Below are 27,672 nucleotides of genomic sequence, written 5' to 3' on the forward strand. Positions count from 1 at the left end.
CTTTATGACAGCAGGGAAATGTCTTGTAATTAACCAAAATAGAAAGGATGAACAGGGCAGCCTGGCAGTCTTCTGTAGGCATTCTCATTCGGAGGAGATGGATGTACCTACTAGGATTTCCATCAACCGGTTAGAGCTGGCATGCTTCTCTTGGGAGTCCTGACTCTTCAGCTACAGTGAGAAAGCACATATCCATGTGTGACTTGCATTCTCTGTGTGAATATCTATAGCCATGGGTTCACATGAGGGTTCTGGTTGCAGACATGAATGACCATATGTGCACGATGCCACCTATATGCATGTGTTACCAAGGGCTGTGCATTTGAGTGTATTGAGAAACACCAGCTCAGCACCAGGCAGTACCTTTTCTTTACTTCATTGATGACTATAGAATCTTTCTTATTTTTTCATAAAGTGTCACTGTGTAGTGTTTGTATGCACGTTTACACATATATGGATGTATATGCACATATGCTTATGGATGTGTGCTTGTGGAGGCTTAGGGTTGATGCCTGAAATCTTCCTTCATCACTAACTCTTCCACATTTTTCATGGAGACAGGCTCTCCCAGTCAAACCCAAATTTACTGATATGTCTCGTAGCTGGAAGTTTCTCTGGTCCTACCCAGTGCCACGGTCCGGATGAATCTCTCTCATCCACAGTCCCACAGCCACTTATAAAATAATCACTCAGAGGCTTAATATTAATTACAAACTCTATGGCCTATGGCTCAGGCTTCTTGCTAGCTTTTGTAACTTAACTCAACCCATTCCTATTGATCTGTGTATCACCACGTGTTCTGTGGCTTTGCCTGCGTCCCATTACATGTTGCTCCTTGGATGGCAGCCTGGTGTCTCCCACTCTCCTTTCTTCTCTCGTTGTCTCTGTTGGATTGTCCCACCTGGCTCCATCCTGCCCTGCCATAGGCCAGTACAACTTTATTTATTAGCCAATGGGAGCAGCACATATTAACAGCATACAGAAAGACATCCCACAGCAATGTATAGTCTGGCTAGCCAGCTTGCTCTGGGAATTCCCTGTCTCTGTTTTCTAGGGCTAGAGTCAAGGTGAGGTCACATAAAGCCCCTGGCATGTATGTGGGTTCTGGGACCTGAACTCTAGTTCTTGCTTTCACAGTAGGCAGTTTAACCACTGAGCCATCTCCCCAGCCCCCTAGGTAAGACCTTCTTTCTAGCAACTAGTGTCTGAGTGAAACCCCAGTGGCACGATGCTTGCAGGCGCACCCATTAATGAATGAATGTGTAGGCAACGCTCATGAGTGCATCCCAGAAATTCTCAAGGTTCTTAGTGACTTACCCAACTATTCATTTGACCCTCCTTTCTGACTGGGCCTGTAATTGTGCTCTTGGGGGCTCTACAGGGACACCTGCTCCATGCTTGGCCCCTCCCCCGGCACCCTGGTCCACTTGGATCTTCTTAGTTCTTCAGTGAGCCCACTTTGTGGCTGATTTCCCCTGGTGTGTCCTTTTCCACCCACCTGGGCAGGCTCTTTTGCTTTATGCAAAACCTAAGGTGTGGTCGTGTCCCTGGGATCCTGGAAACTGAGGCCTCAGTACATAAAGGTGGCACTTTGATGCTGATGTCCCTGGTGATATGAATCTTGCCTAAATCCACATTCCTGGCTGTCTTAGACAAATGCCCAAGAGGAACAACTTAAAAGGAAGATTTATTTTGGTTCAAAGGCCGCTGACTCCATCATTATGGGACTGAGGCACAGTGGTGGGAATGTGTGGTGGAGAAGCAGTCTCCAGCAGCAGGGAAGAAGAGGAGAAGAGCAAGGGGTCAAGGTCAAGCTGTAGCCTTCAAAGACATGCCCTCAGGGACCCACTTCCTCCAACGAAGCCCCACTTCTTGCAGTTCCAACCCCCCAGTAATCCATTCAGATTTGAAATCTGCCAATGGAGAAAATCGTCGACCAGGTCAGAGCCCTCCCAATCTAATCATATCCGGAGATGCCTACACAGACACGCTCAGCATCATGCTGGCCCGGTCTCCTAGGTGTCTCTCAATCCAGTCCACCCCTGCTTAACCTGACATTCAAAGGCGGCTCCTTAAAGCATCCTTAATCTTTAAATAAAAATAAGAACAAGTTCCTGATTCCATCCAACATGATACAACTGCCATTCAACCAAGAAAAAGCAGCGGTTCCCACCCCAGAGCCTTAAAATCTGAACAGGATGTAAGAGAGAGAGTTCATTGCCACAGTGTAACATGGATGTCCTTCATCCAGTTCTCAGTAGAGGTCCTATCTACATGATTATCTTCTGTAGTCCAATCAGAACTTCCCATTGGTCTCAGCATCCTAGGCTTCCCAGCCTGTTCTTCTAAACTCCTCGAAATTCCCTTCAAAACTAGGTCCATAGGCTCCTGACCCAATATAACAACTCTACTTCTTCAGAGCCAGTTCTGTTTAGATGTTTGTTGCTGTGATAAAATAAATCTCAGGGATAAAGGATTTATTTTTGCTTACCATTCAAAGGTTTCAGCCCATGGACAACTGGCCCCATCGCTGAGGGCCTAAGGTGAGGTTGAACATCATTGTGGAGATGGGCTGGAGAAAAGCCACCCACTTCATGGTGCTTAGGAAGCCGAGAGAAATCCACAGGAATGATTTGGCACAAGATACAGACCCTAAGGAGATGCTCCATGGCCTATCTCCTCCAGGCAGGCCCTACTCTTATTAAAGTTCCCAGTACTTTTCAAAGTGAGCAGCATCAGCTCCTTCATGAGTCTTCCCTAACACTGACCCCTTCATCAGTTCCCACATGCTGCGGGCCAGCTGTAGTCTCTACCTCCAGGGCCCAGACCTGGGCCGACTGAGCCTGGATGGGCATCTTTTATAGATTGTGTGACGGGAATGAGAAACATTTGCTCAAACAGCTGTGACTCCTGTACTTCCCAGGCTAGCTTCATGAGAGCAAAAATTCTGCCCATAGATTCCAATATGTGTCCAGCCACCTTTTGATGCCCAAAGGTATCATGGGTGATGCAAACCTAGAGACCCAGCTCGAGGCATAAGAAATAATGAAGTTAATACATGCATTGACTCTTTAGATTCCTTCTCATTTAGTACTCATCACCTTGGTCAACTCTGTCCTCCAGTAAACATAGGAGGAAGGGAAAGGAAAGGATGGACGTGGGCTCCGACTTGGGCTGGTGGATGACGTCATTCCCTACTGGCAGCAGCAGAGCTACCAGGGCCTGAGCCGGAGGGTTAGGCAGTTCTTCTGGGGAGAGTAGGGTAGAAAGGGCAGTTCCTGTCTTAGGTAGGGTTTCTGTTGCTGGGACAGAACACCATGACCAAAAGCAACTTGCGGAGAAGAGGGTTTACTTCAGCTAACAGTTACACACCACAGTCCATCACTGAAGGAAGTTGGGGCAGGAACTGAAGCAGAAGCCATCAGGAGCTGCTGACTGGCTTGCTCCTCCTGGATTGCTCACTTTGCCTTCTTATACACATCAGGACCACCTGCCCAGAGATGACAACATCCACAGTGGGCTGGGCCCTCTCTCATCAATCATTAATCAAGAAAATGCCTCATAGGCTTTTGCATATGCCAGTCTGGTAGGGATATTTTCCCAGGTGAGGTTCCCTCTTTCCAGATAACCCCAGCTTGTGTCAAGTGGACACAAAACTAGGCAGCCCAGACACACACACCCCAAATCAGGAGTCCTTCTAGGGTCTCAAGAGGGCAGAGGGCTGGGGGAGGGCTTTTCGTCACTGCAATTTTGAGAAGAGAGGAAGAGCAGCCCCCCCCCCAGCAACCTTTCTCTTCATGTTCACAGCTCACACATCCCATCAATAGCCGCAAGGAAAACCAGGGTGTCGTGAGCCCCTGGGAATGGTGTCTGTGGTGCTCGGTTCTCACCCTCACCCCTTCCCTCCAATGGACACAAGAATCAGAGATAAGAATCCACGATGACTCCCCCAGTCACACCCTGCCTCTTGGTCAGGTGCGGTGAACCATCCATCTCTGCAGACTTGCCTCAGATGGGCTGCACTGGGCCACAGACCCCACCCATAGTCACCTTCTTGTCCTGGAGCCTTGGGGACAGAAACTTCAACTTCCCTCATGGCACTCAGACAGCTCTGTTTCTCCCAGGGATGGTTGAATCTCAGCCATGCCATATTAGCTGTGCTTGAATAATGCATGTTTCCCTGCTAATGCCCTCCTTTTGATAATGTGCCCATGTTAGTGTTCATTGGAAATTTTCCTGCTGAATACACACAGAGAGCAATGCACATTTATAAAGGAGGTTCCAGAGCACAGAGGCAGAATGGGGCTCTGTGGTAGTGACTGGATTTCATCATGCATTCCACGTAGACAGTCACTTGTCAGGGGAACAAATTCCTTGGTTGGCTTTTCTATTTAGCCAGAAGTGCGGGCATTGGGAGAACCCTTGCACACCAGACACTGTGGACTTTGGTTTGGGAAGTAGTGAGTTTCCTCCAGTCCTAAGTGAGTGTCTGAGCCTTCAGCACCTGAACTGGGGTCAGGGAGAGGCCGGGGAAAGTAGGACCCTTGGAATCACTAAACGGGCCAGTGACAAAGTCTGGGCCTCATCTTTGTGATCTAACTCCAGTCACCTGACCTCCTTGATTTCCAGTTTTATTTTCTATCAAGTAAACATAGTAGCTACCAGACAAGGAGGATAGAAGTTTAAGAACCCAGGGACTGATGCCTGGGGCCCCAGATACTCTTTTAGGCACTGAGAAAACAGCAGCTAACAAGAGGGCTTGCCTTGGTCTTGCTACTCAGTGTGGATGACAATTGAACCAGGTGTGGTGGTGGTGTACACCTTTAATCCCAGTACTGGGGAGGCAGAAGGCAGATCTCTATGAATTTGAAGCCAGGCTGGTCTACATAATGAGTTCCAGGACAGCTAGGGCTACATAGTGAGAGCCTGCCTCAAAAATCAATCGATCAATCAATCAGTCGATCAATCAATCAATCAATCAATTAATGAATTAAAGAAAAACCCTAAAATTGGTGTGGTATGCTAGAATGCTCAGGAGATGGACTCAGGATGGGCAAGATAGCTGGAGCTGGAGGGGCCATTTTAATGGGGTGCTGAGTGAAGGCTCACGGGAAAAGGGTTTTGCCCAACCGCTTCCAGAGAAAAGGGGAGCAAGTCACAGATGTGCAAGGGGAAGCATTCTGGAGAAACTGGCAACCGAGGCAGTCAGTTTTCCTGGCACATTGTGGGAACCTCAGGGAGGCCTTGGAAACTGGAGAGGGAAGGTGGAGGTCAAGGAGAAAGCCAGTGCGGCCCTGAGGAGAGCGTTTGGTCCTTGTGGGTCATTTACAGACTCTGGCTTGTTGCCAGGAGAGCACGCGGCCGCTAAAGAGCTCCAGGCAGAAATGGATGTAGCACGGTCTGACTCATGCGAACCCAGGATTCCTCTGACCCTTTGCTAAGAGCAGGCTACTCCGGGACAAAGGAGAAAGGTGGAAGGTCATGGAAACCAGGGAAGAGGGATAAGCAACTTGGGTGACAGATACAGAGGTTGTCAGAAGTGGCTCTAGACGTTGGGGAGAATTTACTGTGAAGGATTCTGTATGGTTTGAGAGCAAGGAGCCAAGGAGGCCAGTAAAGAACTTGTAACGCACCCAGAGCCTGGCACACAGCAAGTGCCTAGGCACAGCTCTTACTGCTCTGGGCATCAATCAGCAGGGCTGAGTCAGCAGCAGAGGCAACTGGCATGGCCCATAGGGATGTGATTGTACAGATGGACCAAGGTTTACAACCAGAGTTGCAGTGAGTCCTTGGTGGCCAGGAGAATGCCATGGAGGCCAAGGAGAACAGACAAGGAGAAGGATGGGCCTGTGTCACCCGGAGCTCTGTTTTTTGCTTGCCACTCAGCCAAGACCCAAGGAGCTGTCGAATGGACAGAACCAAGACTATTATTTAATCCATCAGGCAGTCACCCAAGTTCCATCCCTCAGTGACCTCCAGGACTCAGCTTCCCCTGCATCCAAGTCAGCTAGTATGGATTGGGTCTGGTGGGACCTATTGGCATGCCAAATCTTCCCATGATGGTGAAGAGGCGACAGAGAAACCTAATCCAGCAGGTGCTTTTCAAGACTTTGGGCTCAAGGCCTCTTGTTTCCAGTGGCCAAAACCAAGGTCAAGGGATAGGAGAGAAATAATACCTCACCTCTGCAATGGCTACAAAAATCATACCGCAGGGCAAAGATACATATATAGTTGAGTGGTAAAGTGCTTGCCTGATAGGCATGAGTGCTGGGTTTAATTCCCAGGACCACAAAATATCCATATCACAAATAGTACAGTATGGGAAATAGTGACAATTTGAGCTTGACCTGGTTTACCACTCCCTGTCAGGGCTGGCTCAGAAAGTGGGTAGGGGAGAATCTTCAGAGCGGCAGACATGCAGAGGGTGAGCTACCCATTCCTCACTTTCCATTGCTATAGCAAATACCTGAGGCAAATTAAAAAGAAGTAAAGGTGGCTTGGGCTCATGTGTCAAGAGGGAGCTGTGATCCACGGGTTGGGCCATCGATGGCGGGAGCGCCTGCTGGAGGAGCCACCCACCATGGCAGCAGGAAAACAAAGAGAGAAATAGAGTGAATCTGGAGTCCAGAGGACCCTTTCAAGGACACACGCTTAATGAATTCCTTCCCATAAGTCCCACCTACAGAAGCTTCTAGCACCTACCAATAGTGTCACAGGCTGACCATTGAACCCTCAATACATAGTTGTGGGGAGAGCATTCCAGATCCAAACCTAACTGGCTGCAGATGCTCACAAAAGACTCCCCAGGGAGAAGACTGGAATTAGTTCATACCTGGAAACCTCAATAGTAGCAGATCTCCATTCCTAGGAGAGGCCCCAGCAAGTCCAGAGCCCTCCCGACACCACAAGGTGGCAGAGCCCCTTTCCTGCCTCCCTCAGAGGTCTGTCTATTCCTTCATGGCAGAGACCCTGCCACCCCTTGTTGTTTTCCTGAACAGGAACTCTTCCCCCCTCCCCCCCATAGGACATCCCAAGCCAAAAGACAGGACAAGTCCATCTTGCAGATATGTCCAAGCTGTGGCTCACGTGGACCATGTACAGCCCACCATAGCCACGAATGCAGCTCAGTATGAAGTCATAAGCTTACTTAAAATAGGATTTTTGTCGTTGTTATCATTGGCAATGTCTTTGTTGTTGCTGCTGGGTGCCGAGGCTAGCAAGTGGTAGATGACAGTGTGATGTCACGACTGTCAAAACGAGTGGGAACTCCTCCTTCTCCAGGAACCCTGTCCGGGTCACAGACCACCCCTCCAACCGTCTTTCCTTGTCTGTCCTCTTTAGTGAAGAAGCAAATTGAGCTGAAGTCTCGAGGCGTGAAGCTGATGCCCAGCAAAGACAACAACCAGAAGACGTCTGTGTGTAAGTCACCTGGCCCGCCCCCCTGTGCCAGGGCATAGGGCCTCATGCTTGGATCTGAACCTCTGGTGCTGTGACCAGCTGTGACCACAGGGAAGCCAGCCTCTGCTAGATGACGTCCTTGGCCCCTCCCTCCCTCCATCTGGGCGTGGACTCACTGAGCCTGCAGCCAATGAGCAGCCCCCAGCTGTCCTCCCCTTCTCCTTCCATTGCCTCCTTCCTCTTCCCTCCTCACTTCCCATTCGATCTGCAGTCCAGGGAGTCATTACTGCACATTTCTCTCTTTATTTTTTCCTTTTGAATCACTTCCACCTGCTAAGACAGTCCTCTTACTGGCGTCTCTTCAGGCTGGGCTCTGGAGGGCGAGGGTGTTGACTTCCAAGGTCAGATGGTGAAGAGGAGGAAGGGACGTGTCTAATAAGCTCCACTAAGAGCGCTGGACCTGGCTGGGCAGAGCCAAGTGGGGAATTGGGTCCTGGCTCTGTGGGTCGTGGGGAAATCCTGGTGGCACCCTGCTTGGGTAGATTGCGTCTTTGAGAACTTGTTCCTGATACCCTTGTTTGGAAGATGAAACGAGGTCTGGTACTGGGGAATGGTCTAGACCATCACGTCCAGAGAGACACCTGATGGGTCTGTGCTGAAGGGATTTAAGCTTTGGGGGTGGGGTGCAGACCCTCCATGTTCCTTCCGGAGCCGAGTACAGGGGGGCTACTCTGGTCCCCCAGGGGTCTGGCTCTGTTTCCTTCTTGGTGCTTTTTTTAGCTCCTCCCCCTCCTCTTCCCCATCCTGCCTTCTGCTTCCCTCTTCTCTCGGCTCCTTCTCCTACCCATCCGTCTCACCTCCCTGCTCTCATTTTTCTTTAATTGACAGAAATATACTTGGTAAGGAGAGACGGTGGAAAGCCACCAGGTTCATAAAGTCTGTGCTGGTGTCTGTGGCCAGAAGAAGGTCGAGGGCAGAGGCAGTTGGGGACCTGACTAGATTGAACCAGAGTGCGGGATTTGTCCTAGTCTCAAGTTCAAGTCAGAAGGTACTGGTGGTTGTTGGGTTAATCTGTAGACCGAAATATCTGGGTGGTCCCTGCTCCAGGAGGTTGGATGACAGAAAGAAGCTAGGGGACTCTGTTTTTGTGCTTGACTAAGGACATCAGGATCAGAGATGGGGCCCTAGGAAAGCCCTGGTCCATAAGTAGAGAATGGTCTACTTATGCCCTAGGCCCAAGTGTAGCCATGGATACCAAATGAACCAAGGCAACTGTGGCTTTGCTATACACTTGGCCACAGAGCTGTAAGCAAGCTTGGAGAAATGTCCAGCATTGGGGAGACCAAATGTTTATCCCATGCTACCCAAGAAACTACTGACTCAGTTTTAACATCTGTAAAATAGGAGAGGAAGGCAGGCTAGAGTTCCGTATCGCCATTTTACAAATGTTAAATGCTTAGATGCTACTGGATCTAAGATGGACCTTCCTTACTGCAGGAAGCCCACAAAGTAGCTGAAAAAAAAACACATGTGATGTTGGGGTGCATTATCTTAGAGAGAGTTCATGGTTTTCACCACCTACACCCTTCCCAGGTGTCCACAACAGCTCCAGAAAAGTGAAGAAGCTAGTCTAAGGAAGTAATGTAAACAATCTTCAGATATGTACATACATACATATATGTGATATTTCTTCTGATAAGGTTTTAATCTCCATTATAAGACTTCCTCAAACAGGGTTGAGTTTGACTCAAGTTGCTCCCAGGCAGCTGCTGATATCTGCATGGACTTTATAGTCTGCTCAGAACCCCTGTGGACAGCTGTCTTGAACTCAGGGAAGGGGTGGACCCTACTGATTCCCTCCCCTGGCCGTGGCTTCTGGATATGCACCTATCAGCATCTCCCTTCATTTTGGGTAGAAGGTACTGCCACAGATTTTTCTTATTTTGAGGCTGTCATCGAGGGTGGGGTCAGGCTTACCTTGATGTCCAGCAGCCAACAGCAAGTCAAACACAAGTGTCTGGTCTAGACTGGCAGTGGAGGTAGGAAATTCCAAAGACAGCAGGGATGCCTTTTGATTCTGCAATTTACATAGTCATCTGATCCCTGGATGTAAGTTTGCTTGTTTCCTGGAGAGCCTGGGAGGTCTTCAGAGGACTATTATGAGTACCTTGGGAAAGGGTGCTGGCTGGATGTGAGCTGCGTCAATGGGTTTGTAACTTCCCGGATGGTACCCAAACCTCAGGGGCTGTCTGACTTCCGGAGGCAGGGTGGTGGGCTTTGTCATCGTTAGCTCTGGTTCAGCCTCACCTGCTTCCTGGATGGCGGTCAGTACTGAATGAGAGGGGGAAAGAAGTGTTGGGAACTGCTGGAAATTCTCAAGGTGCTGCTAAGGGGTGGGTGTTTCCATGGACCAGGGACCTTGGGATGGCTGTGGTCCGTGGACAAGCTAACCGGGCGGGACCTGGGGAAGATGGGCACTGAGCTTAGAAACTGCTATGGTCCACAGGCTGAATGACAAAGCCATCAGGGGCAGCTCTTGGGGTGAGGGACCATCTTCCTCTCCTGGTTACCGCCTTTACTCCCAAACCCCCTCTGTCCTGGGGACCCCAGTTACCACTTCCGTTCCGCCCTTGCAAGAACCACCATGGCTCCCTGAAAACTCACTCTGCTTCTGAGACTTGCTGTCCCAGCCTGCAGGTTTCGGGGTTGGTTGGAACTAGTTCTGTTAAGCGGGAGATGTAAAAACTTTGGAAGTGCAGGCTTGATAAGGAAGAGAACAGGGTCCAGACTGGTGGCCAGAGAGATGGCCTGCCTCAACCTGGCAGTGTGGAACCACCCAATAGGCCTTGCTGGCATTGCCACACAACCAAGAGTTGAGCCTGTGTCTGGTTTGAGCCTTGAGTGTTCCGATTCCCTGGTCAGCAGTCCCCTTAGAGGTGTGAGCAGGGGCGGGCTGCTCCAGGCCTTCACTTGCAGCAGTGAGCTGAATCTCAGCAGTGGCCGGCCTTCCGTCTACACCCAGTGTCCTGCCTTCCGTCTACACCAGTGTCCTCACAGCCCCAGCTCACGGGCGCCTACTCTCCCTGTTCTGCCTTAGCCTTCTGCATTCTCTGGTGAACCTCTTTCCCTCATCCACTCCCTGCGTCACACACCCCATCACTCTTGTGGTGTGACCTTGACCTGAATGAGCACAGAACTTCCTTCGATAAGGAGGACCCTTCTGCCACCCAGGACTCTTTATTTTTGTTTTGGATCTTGGGTTCATTTTCTTTTCTCACTATGTGGCCCTGGCTGACCTGGAACTTACTGTGTAGAGCAGACTGGCCTCGAACTCACAGAGTTCACCTTCCTCTACTGCTCGAGTGCTGGGATTAAAGGTGTGTCTCACACACACACACACACACACACACACACACACACACACACAACAAGCTACACAGAACTCTCAACACCCCCCTATTCCTGTGTATTCAGGATAAGATTCAGACCCCTCAAAAGTCTTCTATCTGAAGCCTCGTGTTTCACCTTGATACTCCCCCCTCCCTAAACTCTAGATGCACCTGACACCCCCCAGTTTCTCTGTCTCCACCTCACTCTTCTGTCTTCTGCCTTTGTCACTGTCCCCATGTGGCTAAACCTCACCCTTTCAGAAGATCCATGTCCAATGCCACCTCCTCTGGGAAAACTTGTACACTTCTCCCAGTAATGTGTGTCTGGTCCCCCATCTCAGCATCCCTTCATCACCTCCCACTTTGGGTCCTGAAGTTCTTTCAGTGCTTCATGGCTTCCCTCAAAGGGAAACTCCTTGAAGACTGTGGTCATTCCTGACCACCCTTGGCAGCTTCCCTTGTAGCCAAAACAGGGGCTCAGTGAGAATGTGCCCTCCATGGGGAGTGAGTGAGTAGTGTGTAAGTGGGTGATGGAGTACCTCTCTCACATTATGGGGTGCTGAGTGGAAGAGGGGAATATGAGCAAGCTTGGAGACTGTTTGCCATAGACCCCTGTAACCACTCAGCTGCCGTTGGAGTCATGGGATTGGTGGGTCCTTGAAGGCAACTCCTCTGGCCTCCGTTGTCAGCTGTTGGGAATCCAGAGGTATGAGTTTAGTCCAGCCTGACCAATGTGAACCGTCATGACTAATGAGCAGGCAGGGACCTAGGAGCTGCCCTCTGTCTGCACTGTATCTGTATCCGCCGTCCTAGACCAAGCTCTGCGCTAGCTCAGGCAGGCATGCATATGGTTTTTGTAAAAAGGTGTGAGACTGTCGTAGACATACCCTAGATAACATCTGGTTGGTGCGCTTGGCCAGTACTATTGGGAGGGGTGGGGCAGAATATTCTGGTACTTGCTTACTGTGGTTTGATAGGGTCTGCTGAGAAGAAGGCTCTCAGAAGAAATGACCATATCTGAGCTCAAGGCCCTGCTTTGAAGCTGCAACTCTCTCTCATTCTTTACCGTTTCTGATCATGCATTCACCTTTTATTTAACTTTCTTTGAGTCATCTCTCCATCTGGGACTGAGGGTGGGGCGGGGGGCGGAGTCATCTCATCTAGAGTCTCCATCCCTGGATCTGAAGTGCAGGATGGGGAGGTCACCAGAGCCTTTGGATAGTCCACTTCTGGCCACTGGTGTGGGACGAGGGAACAGGATGGTTGTCGGGGAGGAGGGCTGTCTCAGAGCCCACATGATCCCAAAGAATTTCACCTGGATTTTTCTTGCAAAGGCATTTATCAAAAGCAGTCTCCCACCTTGCACAGTCAGGAAAACCCTGTCCAATAGAGAGCCCCGACATCCTCCACAACTCTGGGGGAGCAGGGCCGCATCCTGTCTCCTCCTCCCACCCGAGACACTGCCCAGCCCGGTGCCTTCCTGGACTGTCTATCTGTGTATGTGCTGTTTTTTTGCCTTGTAGTAACTCAGGTTGGTGTGTCCCAAGGACATAATATGTGTCCAGACCCTGGAATACCTGAAAGGGGCAAAAGACTAGGCTCAGACTTCAGGTAAGACCTACTGGGGGACTGTCCGGCTGCAAATGGGGCTGGGTGGCCTGGGTGTGGGGGAGGACAAGACCTGCCCTTCCTGGAGGTGGGGTGGAGGGGGGGGCATGGATACAGGAGTGACACTACTGGGGGAAAGCTGTGGTCTCTCCTAGTCTGATCCTTGGAGGATATCGCTGCCTTATGAGGTGTGTGTGTGGGGGGGTAGTATCACTAAAACATGCCCGTGTTAAATGTCACAAAATGCATGCAGCCAGAGTTCAAAGGGTCACTCTTTGACCCGTTACATAATGGTGGCAGGCCTACAGTCATCTGGTGTACCTCAGAGCCCCTCAGATGGCAAATTTTTTGCAGAGGTTTGTACTACCAAGGCATCTTCCCATATTCCTCCTTTTCCATCCCGGTTCATGGGTACCAGCCACCCACTCTTAGCCCTAATTGATACTTATCTCACAACAGTGCTCTTTGCTCACTCACAAAATCTCCTTTTAACGAAACCTAAAACCATCAAATGTTCCCAAACAACTAAGATGAAGGGCAGCTGTGTCTTCCAGCAGATTCTTAGTGGTGAACAGAAGAGCCCAGATGAAAGGCCAGGAGAAAGAACTTTCCCCGGGAGACATGTTTCGGGAGCCAGGGCGTCCTCCTCAGGGCAGGGCTTAGCAGGCCCAGGGAGTGAACTTACAACACCCTTTGTCTCCCAGGCTAGGATCCAGCGTCCAGTTCACCTGCAACGAAGGTTATGACCTGCAAGGGTCCAAGCGGATCACCTGCATGAAAGTGAGCGACATGTTTGCAGCCTGGAGCGACCACAGGCCGGTCTGCCGAGGTGAGGGCACCCGCGGAAGGGAGGCTGTTCAGACAGCCAGGCTGGGCCTGGAGACCTGGGCCCTCCCCCAGGCCGGCTCATCTTGCTCTCTGCTGCTCCCTAGAACTCAGGTCCTCCATCTTTGACTAATTACCATGTTGATCATTGTCTTCTCTGTATCGAGGCCTTTGCTAAGAGCAGGCGTGGAGATGTGGGGAGACAGACATAGCCCCTGCCCTGCGTGGACTTCATAGTCTGACGGGAGAGGTACACAGGAAGCAGGTTGCTGTCACAGGACGCAAAGAGATCAGAGCCACACAGAAATAGGAAGGCAAGTCACCCCTTAGACTCTGGTGTTAGATCCATCCATTGTGACAGAGGCGCATCCCAGCCTTCTGCCCCCGGCACTCTTGTGGCTTTGCCCACACTCTGCAGTAAACAGACCTGTGGCTTCCGAAGCAACACTTTTAGCAGTACAGAGACAACATGGAGCGTGCGGCATCAAAGAGCTGCTCTGTGGGCTTCTCTGACAGCATGCCTGGCCATCCTGTCCTCAAAGGCCCTACTGCCCACACATTCTCACCTATCACATAAACCAAAGAAGACTGCCTGCCAACGGCCATAAATGGTCTTAAAATACTCGGAGCCAGTGCAGGGCCGTCGATGGGGCAGGATGGCACTCAGCAGTTTAGACAGCCCTGGAGAGCTGAGGACCCCTCTCGGAGAGAAGGTCTATCTGAAAACCCACTAAAACGGTTCTATTCTGGATCCTTCTGACCAAAGGGGATGCTTTACTTTGCAAGCACCTTTGCATCAAGATGAATCCATGCAGAGCGAGAGGGGGCTGTGGAAGAGAACTAAACCATTATTATACGGAAGAACGAACAAAGTTAGAGCTAAAACCTGGCCCGTCTTGTAAATGTATTGATGAGGAATCTGGAAGTGAGTCATGAAAATATCTTCCAAACAGGCCTTGTATTCATGCCTACTTGTTCAACTTTAAGATGGCCACAATCTAGAGCATAGGCTGTACTTTGCTCCTTTCTTCCATGTTATTCCAAAGACCCTCCATAGCTACCACTGCCTTTAAAAAAAAAGCAATTGAAGACACAGAGGAAAGAATCCTCAGTATAACTGAGCGTTTGGACAGATCACCTGTTATCCTCTGGGCTAACCTTCTTCCCCCCAAAATGTACTCAACAGTACCTGCCCACGCTCAGTTGCAGGGTTCAGGACGCTGACTGGGCAATGTGACGTAAGCATATTGTGGCTTGGCAGGTACTAGAAGGAAGATGGACATCCTGTAGAGAGCAAGGGGCTCCCATTTTGGCCAACACTCAAAACAGGGCCTTGTACGCAGTAGGTGCTTTATAACAGATGTTGGATGGAATGGATGGATAACTGAATGGCACCTGAGTTCAGGTGCAGAACTCTAAGACAACAGCTGCATAGAAAGGCATGGGGTATCCCGTCTGCAGACCAGGAGACCCTGGGCCAATCTCCCGTCAGAGTCTCTTTTAGAAGCCAGAACAGCTAAGCCTTCTCACAGTGGTGGGATCCTTTCCCTTGGAGGAAGGTTATTCTTAGTCATGGCAGTTTATTCACAAGAAAAGGCCCAGGATGGGAAAGGGCTAGCCAGCATTCTAGAAGGGTTTTTGTCAAGCAATGTGCCCATTTATTCTTCTCCAGAAAGGTTGTGGGCCCCATCCAAGCCATCCCTGGGGAATCTAACACTGGACTCAACTCTGCGCACACTTTCACTCAGCATTCCCTCTGTTGTCCCATTGCACGCCCTGCCGGTGTGAAAGTGGGTGGTGGGCGTGGCCATCCAAATCCAGCCATTGCCACTCTGTGGCTGTGTGTCCTCGGGCCCTTACCTTCACCTCTCGGAGTCCCTTTTCCTCCCCCCGTAAACGGAAGACACACTGCCCCAGTACCCCAGAGCATCACCAAGTGAGGCAGGGTACTTGACAGCGCTCATTTAGGAGTGGCTCGGGGCGCCCACGGGGCTCCCACGGGGCTCCCGTGCCCACCTGTGGCGCTTACCCTGCTCATGCAGCTGGTCCTCTGCTGGAGCTTCAGAGCACACCTTGTCCTCTGGTGGCCACTGGTTCTGTCAGAAGCCACCGTCTTGTCTCCTGCGGTCCTGCAGCTGGCCAGCCCTGGCTAAGGCCCTTCACTAGGCCTCACCACGGTACCCCAGTTATCGAAGGAGAAAACCACTCCTTCGTCAAGCAAGGCCCGGTGTTGAAGTGGGGAGGGGGACGGTTCTCGGCACAGCCTGGCCCTCCTGCCTTCTCCTGCCTTCTTCCTCGGGGTTTCTCTTGCACAGGCTGTGGAGAGGGAGGCAGTGGGAAGGCCAAGGCGTAGACTGAGGTGATCTTTCCCCAGCTTTCCGTCAAGAGCAGAGCTCCATCTTAGATGCAGTGGTCTCCTCAGGCAGTCTTGGAGGCTTCCCGCCCCCAGATCTTTTGTTCTAAACTAATTGGAATTTCTACTGTAATTGTGATATTTTTTCTTTTTTTTCTTTTTCTTTTTTTTTTTTTTTGGTGGGGGAGGGAGTAGTGGGCAGCTTGGGTGAACTATTAAAAAGGGACAAAAGTCATTCAATTACACAATGCTCCACTTTGAAACAGGTTGCCAAAAGACAGCAATCTGAAAGCACTCGGCCGCCATACATGGGGTATTGTTTTCCCTCCGATGCGTGTAAAATATGCTGTGCCTTTAATTATTCACTTTTCCACACAATTAATTATACTAAAACACACAGACAGGCAAATAATAGGTTCTCTATAAACGTTTGAGGGCCACCAGAATGAATCGGATTTGTGATTGATGTGAATGAGGATGATGGAACTGTGCCCTCATTTTGGAAGTTTTGAAATTGATGGTGTGTTCCAGCTCTCCTTTCCCTCCTCTCAGAAGTTAGCCTCTGTGTTGGCCCTAGGAAATCTGTCTGTCTGTGTGCGTGTGTGTGTGTGTGTGTGTGTGTGTGTGTGTGTGTGTGTCTGTCTGTCTGTCTGTCTGTCTGTCTGTCAGTCTGTCTGTGCATATGCATTCAGAATAAAATAATTTTGGATGGATGGAATACCATACTTGGGACTCAAAGCCTTTAAGTTCAAGTCCCATCTTTGTTATTAACAAGCTAGACGGCAGAGAAGACATTGCTGAAATGTATCTACATCTTTCCCCTTAACTATGAAATGGAAAGGAGGGGAACATGGCAACTGTGCACAAAGCAGGCCGGACTAAATGGCATGATCATTACAGATGTCTGTCTTCCTCCTTGGTGGCCATCACAAGATCAAATTCCCAAGCCAAACCCTTGAACGCTGGTGTCCAAGTTATATTCCCTCTCCTCTCCCTCTCCTCCCTCTCCTCCCCTCCTCTCTCTCCCTTCCCCTCCTTCCTCTCTCCTCTTTCCTTTTCTGGTGCAGGTGTCTTACTGAGTCACTAGAAGCCATGCTTCATTGTCCCAGTCCTAAGAATGTCCCCAAGTCCCTTACCTGGATGTGCTAATGGTAAAACCCCCATTTATTAAGCCATTCATACTTGTCTAAAGATTGCACTAGGCATTTTCATCATTTCCTTATGAGGCAAGTGGCAATAACCATATTTCATGTTGAGCTGAAGCTTCTAGTAGTTAACCAACTTGCCCAAGGACACAACGCCAATCAATTGAGCTGTTTCAACCCCTTGCTCCAAAGGCCCTGGGCTACTTGCACTTGAGAAGTGCACCTGGACCTCCTTCAGAGCTGGAATGTGGGGGAACAGTGTGGAGCAGCTCCCCCGCCCCACTGATCGCTTTGTTTTGACGGAATTTCAAATATAGAGAAAAATTACCATCAACATAACGTGCTGAGAACTCCCATCTGAGATTTTGCAGCTGCTTTGAAAGAGTTGGTGGAGAAGGAGGAATGTGTGGGTCAGAGGAGGAAGAGGGAAACCAAGGCATGTATGTTTCTCAAGCAGAGATGGGCCATTGAGGTCAGATACTCCAGAAAGGTCAAGGGTTAACTGCCAATGGGTTAAATGACTTGGCACAACTTTGGAGCTGTTCTGCGGAGAACTGGGAGGAAATCCAAGGAGGACCAAGGACAGAAGGCTGGCTTGTTTTGAGGTTTAATCTTGAATCTGTGGTGTGGCCACTGTTGTCCCAGTGGCCACCAGGCCCCTGGAGTAAACAGAACAGATAGGATGTTTGAGCCAAGGCAGGCTTTTGAACATGTGAAGGTGAAGGTGTGGAGGGATCTGGAGATGCTGGTCTTGAGGTTCAGTCTGGGTGGGGAAAAAAGGGGGTCAGAAGGGTCCAATAGATGGGAAGAAGCGTAGAGGTCAGTGGACTAGAAGGGCCTAGGATGTAGGGCACTAGGGACATTGTGAACAGAGTGTCCCTGCTAGCAGGATTAGAGGAGAAAGGTGGCTGTGGTGGCTGGACTCCCTGGTTCCAAGGATATCAGGGTTCTGTGTGTGGCCACAGACGTGCTGCTCTTGGGATCTAGGGAACAGTGGTTCAGATCCTATAGAAGGGACCAGCCTTTCAAACCAGCCACCTCTCTACTAGAGCAGGATAAATATCAGCAGGCAGGGTTGCACCTTAGGGAGTCAGGAAGAGGATGTGTCTGCTCAATAGCTTCCTGTTTCCCCCACATACAGAAAGGCAGCAAAATCATCAGCCAGGAGAACAGAGCAGGGTACAGGAAAGGGTGAGAGGTCTGAGGGTCCTGTGGAAGGCATGAGAGGGTCTTCAAGCCGCAGGAGCTGGTGAACTGACAGAGCAGGATTGTTGGGCGATTTCTGGGAAAAGTTGGAGGTGGATAATGAACCTACAGAGACAGCTTTCTTTCTCCTGTGATTTTTTTTTTCTGTCAAAGCTCAATTATGTGAGGGCAGATATGAAGAATATCGAGGAGATGATTCAGGATTGACATCTCTGAGGCAACTGATTAGAGGAGAGAGAAGAGAGACTTGGGATTTGCAGAAACATGACCATAATGGTGGACCATGAGGTCTAAGCTGGGAGGGCAAACAGAAACCGGAAGAGACCCTGCTGGTCTCCATGGGTCCCATATAAGTTCCAGGAACTGTCAGACGTTTTCGGAAGGACATGGCAGCACAAGGAACCGGATGTTCAGTGTAGAAGACGACAGAAGCAGGGGCTGGAGAGGAGAAGAAAGGCTTCTGATAGGCAGGCGGCTTCGGAAGATGCTGCAGCTGCAGCGGGGTAGTGGGAGGCTGGATGTGATAGTGCATGCCTGCATATCTGATACTGGCCAGGTTAAGGCAAGAGACTGAAAGTTCCAGGCTAGCTTAGGCTACGTAATAAGACCTAGTCAAAAAAAAAAAAAAAAAAAAAAAAAAAGTAACTTGTAGGAATTGTGCTCAGGGATGGAGGGAGGTCAGTCATGGGAGAAGCAAGAGCAGGCAGCCTGGATCGAGGCAGAAATCAGATTCTGGAAGAAGCTAGACATGGGGGGGGGGCATTCACATTGTATACCTCTTGCACTTGAAGTGGTTCCCTGCTTTGGAGTCAAACTATTTCAAGTCTAGAATTGGCTGTGGGTCCAGGTGTCTCCCTACAGTTCCCTAAGGTCCTGTTCCCAGCCACATCTCAGCACAGTGATGTCCTGAGGAAGAGTGGGAAGCCCAGGAGATGGGGAGAAGTCTCTATAGAAGAGGCTAGATGGGAAACTGCAAATGGAAAGGTACATTCATTCATTCGTTGATTCAGACACTGTCTGAGAAGCTACCGTTTGGCCAGCCCATCTGGGTCACAGCAAGGTGCTCTCCATCTGCTTGAGGGATCCCTGGAGCTGGCTGCTCAGAGGGAAGGAGTCTGTCTGTCTGGAGCATCCCCTGACTGACCTTGCCCAGACAGCAGACAGAAAAAGCAACTAAGATTCCATCCGGAACCTGTCTTAAGGTACTCGGTGCTAACTATCTGCAGACTGTAATATCTTAATTAAACCCCTCCAAGTCCTTAAAGTGGTAAATGCTTTTTGACCTATTCTCTCTAATTACAAAGGCATATCTTAACACACGGCAAATACCGTCTAATTCTTGGAAACAAGCACAGGATAAATGGAGTCTTTTGGCAGCAAAATCAGACTTCCCAGAAGAGGTGGGAGATGCTGCCTGGGGAGCTGTGTGAGATGCTCTGCAGGGCTAGAGTACTGCATGCTCAGGTCCTCTTTGTAAAGGTGGATGGGATCATATCAGAGTGAAAAGGAGCTTCCTGGTCTTCCTGGGAGGTGGCTCAGTCAGGAAAGTGTTTGCCACACAAGCGTGAGGACCTCCAGAAGCAATGTAATAAAGAAGAGAGAAGGATCGGGAGGGGAGGATGGGGGAGGAAGAGAAGGAGGAGGAGGAGAAGAAAGAAGGCCATGTGTAGCAGCATGTACCTGTAATTCCAGCCCTAAGGAGGCAGAGAAGGCAGGGAGCTGGGACTTGCCTGCTAGCCAGTGTAGCAAAATTGGCAAGCTGTAGACTCAGTAAGAGATTCTCTCTCAGAAAACTCAGGTGGGCCTGGACTACCAAGTGAATTTCAGGAAAGGTGAAAAGCTACACAGAGAAACCCTGTCTCGAAGAGAAAAAAAAAAAAAAAAAAAAAAAAAAACTCAGGTGGGAAGTGATGGAGTAAGACACCCATGTGCTCCTGTATATAACTGTTGATAGAGACACACAGAAACATCAAGAAAGCTAGACTAGCACTCCTTAGCCTGGGAGGAAATCTTGACTGTAGAGAAGGGTAATGAGTGTGACACTTGAGTCTGGCAGACTCGGGATCCCTTTGTTGAATACTGAGACTGTCCCTATCACAGGAGTCTTCCTGTCCGCCGTCGAGTATAATTTTACTCCACCAGAACTCACTGAGGTGCTGACACCTGCCCCATTTGGAAAAGGAGGCAGGGCCAGATGGAGGGGTTTCTCGCCCCTGCAGGCCTGAATAGCCAGATTTAGACTGGAAAGGCTAGCTTGCTGAGCCCCTAAGGTTGGCTTCTCCTCGTCTATGCCATCCTTCCAAAGTGTGACCTGTAAGTCTAAGTGTCTTTCAACACAGAATGAGAGGAGCAGTTGGTGTCAAAACTCAATTCAGGAGCTGAGGAGACAGCTCAGTGGATGAGGTACTTACTGCACAGACACAGGACCTGAGTTTTAATCCCAAGCACCTGTGTAAATGCTGGGTGTGGTGGTCACATCTTTAGCCCCAGGGCTAGGGAGTTCTGGGTGCTTGCTGGCCTGCCAGCCTAGCCAAATCAGTGAGCTCCAGGTTCAGTTGAGTTGAGAGACCTAATCTCAAAAGATAAGCTGGAAAGCAATGGAGAAATAAATACCCCTAATGTTGACCTCTGGTCTAGGAGCACACACAGGAACCTCACACACATGCACACAAAATAATCTCAATCCATATTGGAGCTCAGTGGTGAGGGACAATTCCTGCAGGTGCAGAATGAGGTGAATCACCAAAACCATCAGTGCTCACCCAGAGCCCCTCAAAGCAGCCCTAGAACTACACCTGCTGTGCTCCTATGTGAGGCTCTCAAGTTCTCATGTATGCCTCCAGCTTTGGTGGTGGTCCTTGAGAGAGGTGGGGCCCTGCTGACATTTTTCTCAGCCCAAATTCTGGCTGGCCCATAGTAAATGTTGGAATGAATGAGCGTGGGAATCAGTGCACACAAGGAGCGGTAATTCATTACACCTGGGAGGGAGCCCTAGGACCTGCTTCTCAGACCCCTGGGAGGGGCTCCCTGTGAAAGCCTGGAGCTTTGTCATGCCTGGCTCCACACAGAGGAGCTCCAGGAAGTTTGAGGTCATCCCCAGAAAGCAACTCTGACAGCATGTCCATTTCACATGCTTAAGCCTGTTGGGTTTGCGCACTCTGTCTTTACTGTTAGGCACTCTGGCTGCAATTGGGATGAATTGCCATGTGAGCAGTGATAGCCCAGGCTCACAGAGCCCTTTATTAAAATGGCTGTGTGCTAACGTTGAAGAATGGGGTGGCTAGGACTCTGTGCACGTGTTTTGAAACGGCAGCAAACACCTAGACCCAACGTGGAACCTTAAATGAGATCAATCACCCCTTAATCTAATTAGTTTCGAAGCTATTTTAAAGAGCTTAATTAGATTAAGCCGTGATTGATAACACTTTATATCTACTTGAGGAGAGCACTTCTAATTCACCTTGAGTCTTTATGCTTCCAGTCAAAAGCCTGTTCCAAGGCCTGGGCTGGGTAGGGAATGGATGAGGGAAGCAACAGGCTGGCTCTGAAGTCATTCTGGTGCCTGGAACTGGACTGAGTCAGGCATTTTGGTAGAGTCCCTGGGCACAGGCATTCTGAGACCAGTATGGTGGCCTTCACTAGGACATCCTGAGACTCTAGTTCAGGAAGCCTGCAAGGTGGTAAGGGAAGGACTGAAATCAGGCTACTAGACAAGCAGTCTGGGGGTTCAGTGCAGCATACAACTGGTTTGGAGAAATAAGCCGCAAAAAGCAATGGAGCAGAATGTTTGGTGCATTCCTAGGTGCCTGTGACCCACCCAGCCCTGGTCTGTGCACTCTCTAGGAAGGTGAGCTGCCTTCTCTCAATGGAGTTGGAGAGGAAGAGTAGACTTCAGGAGAGTGCTGAGCCTAGCTTGGCAGTTCATAACTGCCCATAGGACAGCACTCCAGGCACTGTGACCCTCTCTGCCTGCTGGGAAAGGTGGGCATGGATGCAGGAAGCAGGTGGTTTCTGGGTAGAATGGGTCCAGGTGGCATCTCTTCTGGGCTGTGCGTGGGAGATGGGAAGAACTGGATCTGCTCTAAACTGAAACGTCTATCTTATCTCCTCTCCACAGCCCGCATGTGTGATGCCCACCTCCGAGGCCCCTCGGGCGTCATCACTTCCCCCAACTTCCCCATTCAGTATGATAACAACGCACACTGTGTGTGGGTCATCACAGCACTCAACCCCGCCAAGGTAAGGCTCCCATAGTGGGGCAATCAGGGTCCTTCGGGCAGGTGCAGGTTAGAGACAGATTGCCTACGAGGGGCTGCCAACCCACCAACCTCCTGGTGGTAGCTTCTCTGCAGAGAACTTCCATTTGCTTTTATTGGATACTGAATTTAAAAAGCAAAAACTTTATAAGACATAAGGAAGATATAAATAACATCAATCCAAGAAACGCTGAGTGTCCATGTCCCAGCCTAAGAAAAAGAAAAGAAATCAGCTATTTTGGTGGTGCTCCACCCAGACCAACCCTCTCCCATCACCAGCACCTTTAGACACAGCCAAAGCCAGAAGTGTGCTTGTTATTCTTGGGCGTGCTTGCTTATACTTAACTGTGTGTCCCTAGAGTGCAGTGCTCCGTGTGCCAACATCTGAACTGCACATAAATGTAATCTTGTTCTTAATGAACTCCCTCACCATTTATCCAGGCAGTGTGCAATCCTACCCTGTTATTCGAAATCTTTCATGCATTCATGCCTGTCACTGGGGGATTGTAGTTGTTTTGGGGGGTTATTTTTTCAATCCAAAGTATTTTTTGTTATCTTTTAAAATGTGACAGTCTTGCCAAGGTCCACAGCAACCTGTCTGGACCATTTGAACTCTGTCTGATTTGTTGATGCTGAGCCCTTTGGTTCATGAATACGGTATGCCTTTCTACTTGCTTAGGGTTTCTTTAATGTCTCTCAATAAACTTGTCTGGATTACAGTTCTTCCTCATTTCTTGATATATTTGCTCCTAAATACTATATATCTATATCTTATATAAATATAGCAGTATGATTTGTATAAATATAAAATCATGGCTTTCAAAATCTATCACCTACATGTTTCTTGATGCTCATTCAAAATGTAATCAATTTCTGGAGTTTGATTTTCTGTATACATAGCAAATATCTTGAGTCCATTTTTCTGAGATTTTCTTGTCAATGTCTGCATCGGCTGTTGACATCCGCAAAGAGTGATGGTTTTATCTCTTCCTTTCCAGTTCGTTTATCGTTTATGATGGTGGTGGATTGATGTTGAGTGGAATTTGTTTCTTCACTATTCGGTGTGATGTTTCCTGAAGAATGTTTCTTTTTAATATAGAAAGTCTCCCCTTTGGGGCTTGGGGGAGTGTCTTTCACATCCTAGTTTACCAAGACTTTTTATTGAGGATGGATGTTGAATTTTATCAAACATCTTCCCACACCCATGATACCGTCTTTGTTCTGCTCCTGGATTCTCATCCTGTAGTGAATAGTGTTGTTGGCTCTCCCGATGTTGCTGGTCTCATTCCTGGGTCCTCTGCTCACCACTTCATGTGGACACGTTCCTACTCATCTGTCTTTAATTTGCTAGCATCTTATTTAACAATGTGTTTTTATTTTGTTAGCTCTGTTCTTTTATTTTATCCTTGCCAGAATTTTCTATCAAGGAAATGCTGGCCTCATGAAGCAGTTTGAAAAGTGTTTCCCTCTGCCTCCTGGGATTGTCAGTGGAAAATTGCAATAACCTTTGCCTTGAAAGTTTCGTGAACTTTTTCAGCCCAAGTGTCTAGATCTGGTGTTGGGGGATTTAGAGTACAGATTCCATATCTGTAATGACTGAAGAGTAATCTAGGTCGTTTGTTCTTGTCATGAGTCTATTTAACTAAAATTCCAAAAGTATTATATATACATTTATGCCTGCTGTTTTTTTACTATAGCCACGATGTCTGCTAATATTGTGCTTTTGTGTCATTTTCCTTTCTGATTTACATCTTTAAAAAATCAGTATTGCCAAAAGCTACATGTCTGCTAGTCTCTTCAAAGAACTGAGTTTGATTTTGTTAATGCTCCTTGAAAAATATTTTCTGTTTCACCAGTTGCTGTTCTTCGTCATTTCTTTCCTTCTGTGCACTTGGTTTTATTTTATTTTTTGTCTAGCATTTTATTCTTCCTACTTAGTCCATTATTTTCAATCTTATTTCAGCACCTAAAGCTACAAATTTCCCTCTGAGGATTATTTTGACTATACTTTTACAGATTTATATAAGATATATATGTATCACGACTCCAACATTTAGTTCTGATAGTCATTTGGTTTTAATTTGTATTTTTAAGATGTATTTATTTATTTTTATATGTTTGACTGTTTCATATGTATGTATGTATGTATGTATGTATGTATGTATGTATGTATGTATGTATATGGGCACCACATGTGTGCCTAGCATCTGAGGAGGTCAGAAGAGGGTATTGGATGCCCTAGAACTGAAGTCCCCATGTGGATGCTGGGAACCAGCCTAAGGTCCCCTGCCAAAATAGGAAGTACTCTTAACCACTGAACCATCCCTGCTCCCTTTTTTTTTTTTTTCTCTAACTTTGGTGCTTAAGAATGATCCCAGGGCCGGGCTGTGGTGGCGCACGCCTTTAATCCCAGCACTTGAGAGGCAGAGCCAGGCAGATCTCTGTGAGTTTGAGGCCAGCCTGGTCTACAGAGCAAGTTCCAGGAAAGGAGCAAAGCTACACAGAGAAACCCTGCCTCAGAGGAAAAAAAAAAGAAAAAAAAAAAAGAAAAAAGAATGATTCCAGGGCTTCACATGTGCTGGGCAAGTGCTCTACCACTGATCTGCACCCCAACCTTGTTCTGAATATCTTCCATTTTCCACACATGCTAGGCAAGTGCTCTACCACTGATCTACACCCCAACCCTGTTCTGAGTATTTTCCAATTTCCATCGTTTCATCTTTCAATCATGAGTTATTTAGAAATATATCTGGATTTTTAAACAATAGAATTTTTTGGTTATATAAATGACTGGTTATAAAGTTTATGTGTAAGGAAAACTATATATTGAGTCACTTGAAATTAATTGAGATGTATTTTTTGCCTCAGAAGTGGTCATTTTTCACCTGTATTCTATGGGTGCTTGAAAAAAAAAGATGTATTTTCAAGGTGCATTGTGCAGTTTGTGTGTTCCAGTCTCTCCGCCACATCAGGCTCACTGGTTGTGTGTGTCTCACGTCTTAATTGACTTTTTGCCTTCATTGATGCCCTATGAGAGAGGGGTAGTAGGGTCCCCACTATGACTGTGCACGTCTGTTTTTCTCTGAAGTTCTGTCGATTTTTGTGCCCTGTATCTTGAGACTGTGTAATTAGAGACACAAGTTGAACACTGCATGCTTTCCTGGTAGATCAACTATTTCAAAAGAATTATGTAATGACTCTCTATTGGTGCTAATGTTTTTCCTCGAAACTTCCCCGCCCCTCCCCCACGCCATCAATTAGATCAAGTTTCTCTTAGTGTCTACCTTATCTTTTCTATTCGTTTACTTTCAACTTTTACTTGATGCTTGTTGGTGCTTTGTGCATAGCTGTTTTGTTGTTTGTTTGTTTGTTTGTTTGTTTGTTTTTTAAAGACTAATAGTCTTTTAACTAGAGAATTCAGACTATTTAATCACACACTTCTGTCTAGACTTAGCCTAAAATACTCTGGAAATATGCATGTGTATATTTAAAAAGCCTGGAGTTCTGTAGTTTTTATGTTTTCTTCTTCCTGAGAGGTCAGGGATCTCAAACACTGCCCTCGAATGGCTCCACTGTCCTCTGTCACGTGCTTTCCCTGTCACACCATTGCCTCCCACTCTCTGCAGGTGTCACTGTTTAATAAGCCAGCGCTGGTTCAGGCTCCTGGTTCAGGCTTCCTTGTGTGTTTACTACCTCCCAATTTCCAATCACTTCCATCACAATCCCACCCGGTAGAATTACCATCTTCCTGCTCCGTCTCCGTGTCTGCACTTCCTGTGGCCAGCAAGCGTCTGCCTTCTTCTCTTTTTTTTGTCTTGGGAGGTCGCTCTACCTGTCCTTAGAGGACGTCGAGTCTGCGGTTCTGTTTGTCCCTCCACGGCCACCGTCGGTTTGGCGTTATTTGTCCTCACTTCTCCACACGGTGTCATTTCTGTCTGCTTCACGACTTTCTCCTCGTCCTCGCTGCCCGGCCCTTCACTGCGCAGTGTCCAGATGTGGGCATCACACATCTTCCTGTGGGCTCACCAGGCCTCTTGGATCTGTAGCTTGAGTCTCTCCTCCAGTCCTGGAGGTGCTTAGCCTTTATCTTTCTCCCTTTTGCCTAGTGTTTATTTTATTGCCTCCCCGCCCCCTCTCTGAGTTTGAAAAAAGTTCATTTTCTCTCTCTGTCTTCTCTTTCTTCAATTCATATTTTTTTCCTCCTCCCTTCTGGTGACGTACTCGCTTCCTAGCTGTTAAAGTCACTCACTGAAGACCTGTTGTAAATAACTTGAACTTGTGGAGCCGTTGTTGGTCCTTTGTAACATGTTCTTGACTGCATTGCCCCTCTCTGGGATGCTCAGAGCCTCCATCCGTTTTTAACGAAGCCTCTTTTACATTCTGTGCCTGATGATATGGAGTCTGTACATTTGATTTGGGGATCGGTTTTCCCCTCCCATGACTCCCAGAACCATATTTCAATCTGTGCTGTTTAATTTTTGACCATATGACTAGAATAATAATAAACTTTGGGAATTATTTTCGACCAGGGTAGAACTTGTTTTGTTTTGTTTTCCCATGGAGAGCTTGTGTTGGCCTGTGCCTGGTGCTGGGACCATCTCTGCCTCTAATCCTCTTCAGAGCTAAGTTCTCACCACAGAGGTTTCCAATGCATACGGAACATGAAGGCCACAAAGTCATATGCAAGGGCCCCTTATTCTCATCCTCACGGATGTCATATGCAAGGGCCCCTTATTCTCATCCTCACGGATGATCAAGAAGTCTTGCTTTCTGCCTTGTCACTGCCAAGGGCTGAGCTCCGCAGGTTCCTGGTCCACTCACAGGGCCAGGTGAGAGCAGACAGACTAATTTCTAGTTCACCCCATGCTGCTTTACACAGGGGTGTCTCCACCTTGGGGAGCTCTGGCCTCTGGCTCCTGTCCCTTTCTTCAGAAGTCCCTAAAACCAAAGTTTCATTTCCCTAAATTTCAATGATGCACTCAAGGCCAAGGCTGGCTGTGTGCTCCAAGTCATTCTTAGGGTTTCTGTACTTCCTGTGCAGCAACCCCTGACTCCTCCCCCTCATGGTAGTGTGTTTGGACTACTCCAACAAAATGGCCGCACTCTAGGCAAGGGGCCTAGACAGCAGGCCTTCACTTCCTCCAAGTTCTGCAGGTAGAAGGTGTAATCAAGCTAGCCGATTTGGTTTCTGCAGAGGACTCTACCAGGCTTGTAGGCCACTACTGATCTTGTCCTCTCTTGACCTTACTTCTCTGTGTACAGAGGAGCTCTCCAAGATTGCTCCTCCTCCTCCTGCTCCTCCTTCTGCTTCTCCAGCTCCTCCTCCTCCCCCAGCTCCTCCTCCTCCAGCTCTTCCTGCGGCTCCTCCTCCTTCTCTCCTCCTCCTCCTCCTTCTATGAGGACACCATACATCTCTCATTAGGACTCCCTTTTAGAACCTCATCTACCTTAACTACCACCCTAAAAAGACCTGTTCCTTAATCAAGTCCAAG

General features: G+C 48.5%; 1 protein-coding gene across 1 annotated transcript in view; it reads left to right on the forward strand.

Moving 5' to 3' along the window:
• The window catches only part of Csmd2 (CUB and Sushi multiple domains 2), a 568,711-nt gene that overhangs the window by 294,662 nt on the left and 246,377 nt on the right, over window positions 1-27,672 (forward strand). Inside the window, 5 exon segments of the mRNA XM_037203342.1 lie at window positions 1,382-1,448; window positions 7,218-7,419; window positions 12,311-12,398; window positions 13,100-13,224; window positions 22,042-22,163. Of these exon segments, the coding sequence (XP_037059237.1) occupies window positions 1,382-1,448; window positions 7,218-7,419; window positions 12,311-12,398; window positions 13,100-13,224; window positions 22,042-22,163 (604 nt within the window).

The sequence above is a fragment of the Peromyscus leucopus genome, chromosome 2 (assembly GCF_004664715.2).
Source record: "Peromyscus leucopus breed LL Stock chromosome 2, UCI_PerLeu_2.1, whole genome shotgun sequence".
In the NCBI taxonomy this organism is placed as follows: domain Eukaryota; kingdom Metazoa; phylum Chordata; class Mammalia; order Rodentia; family Cricetidae; genus Peromyscus; species Peromyscus leucopus.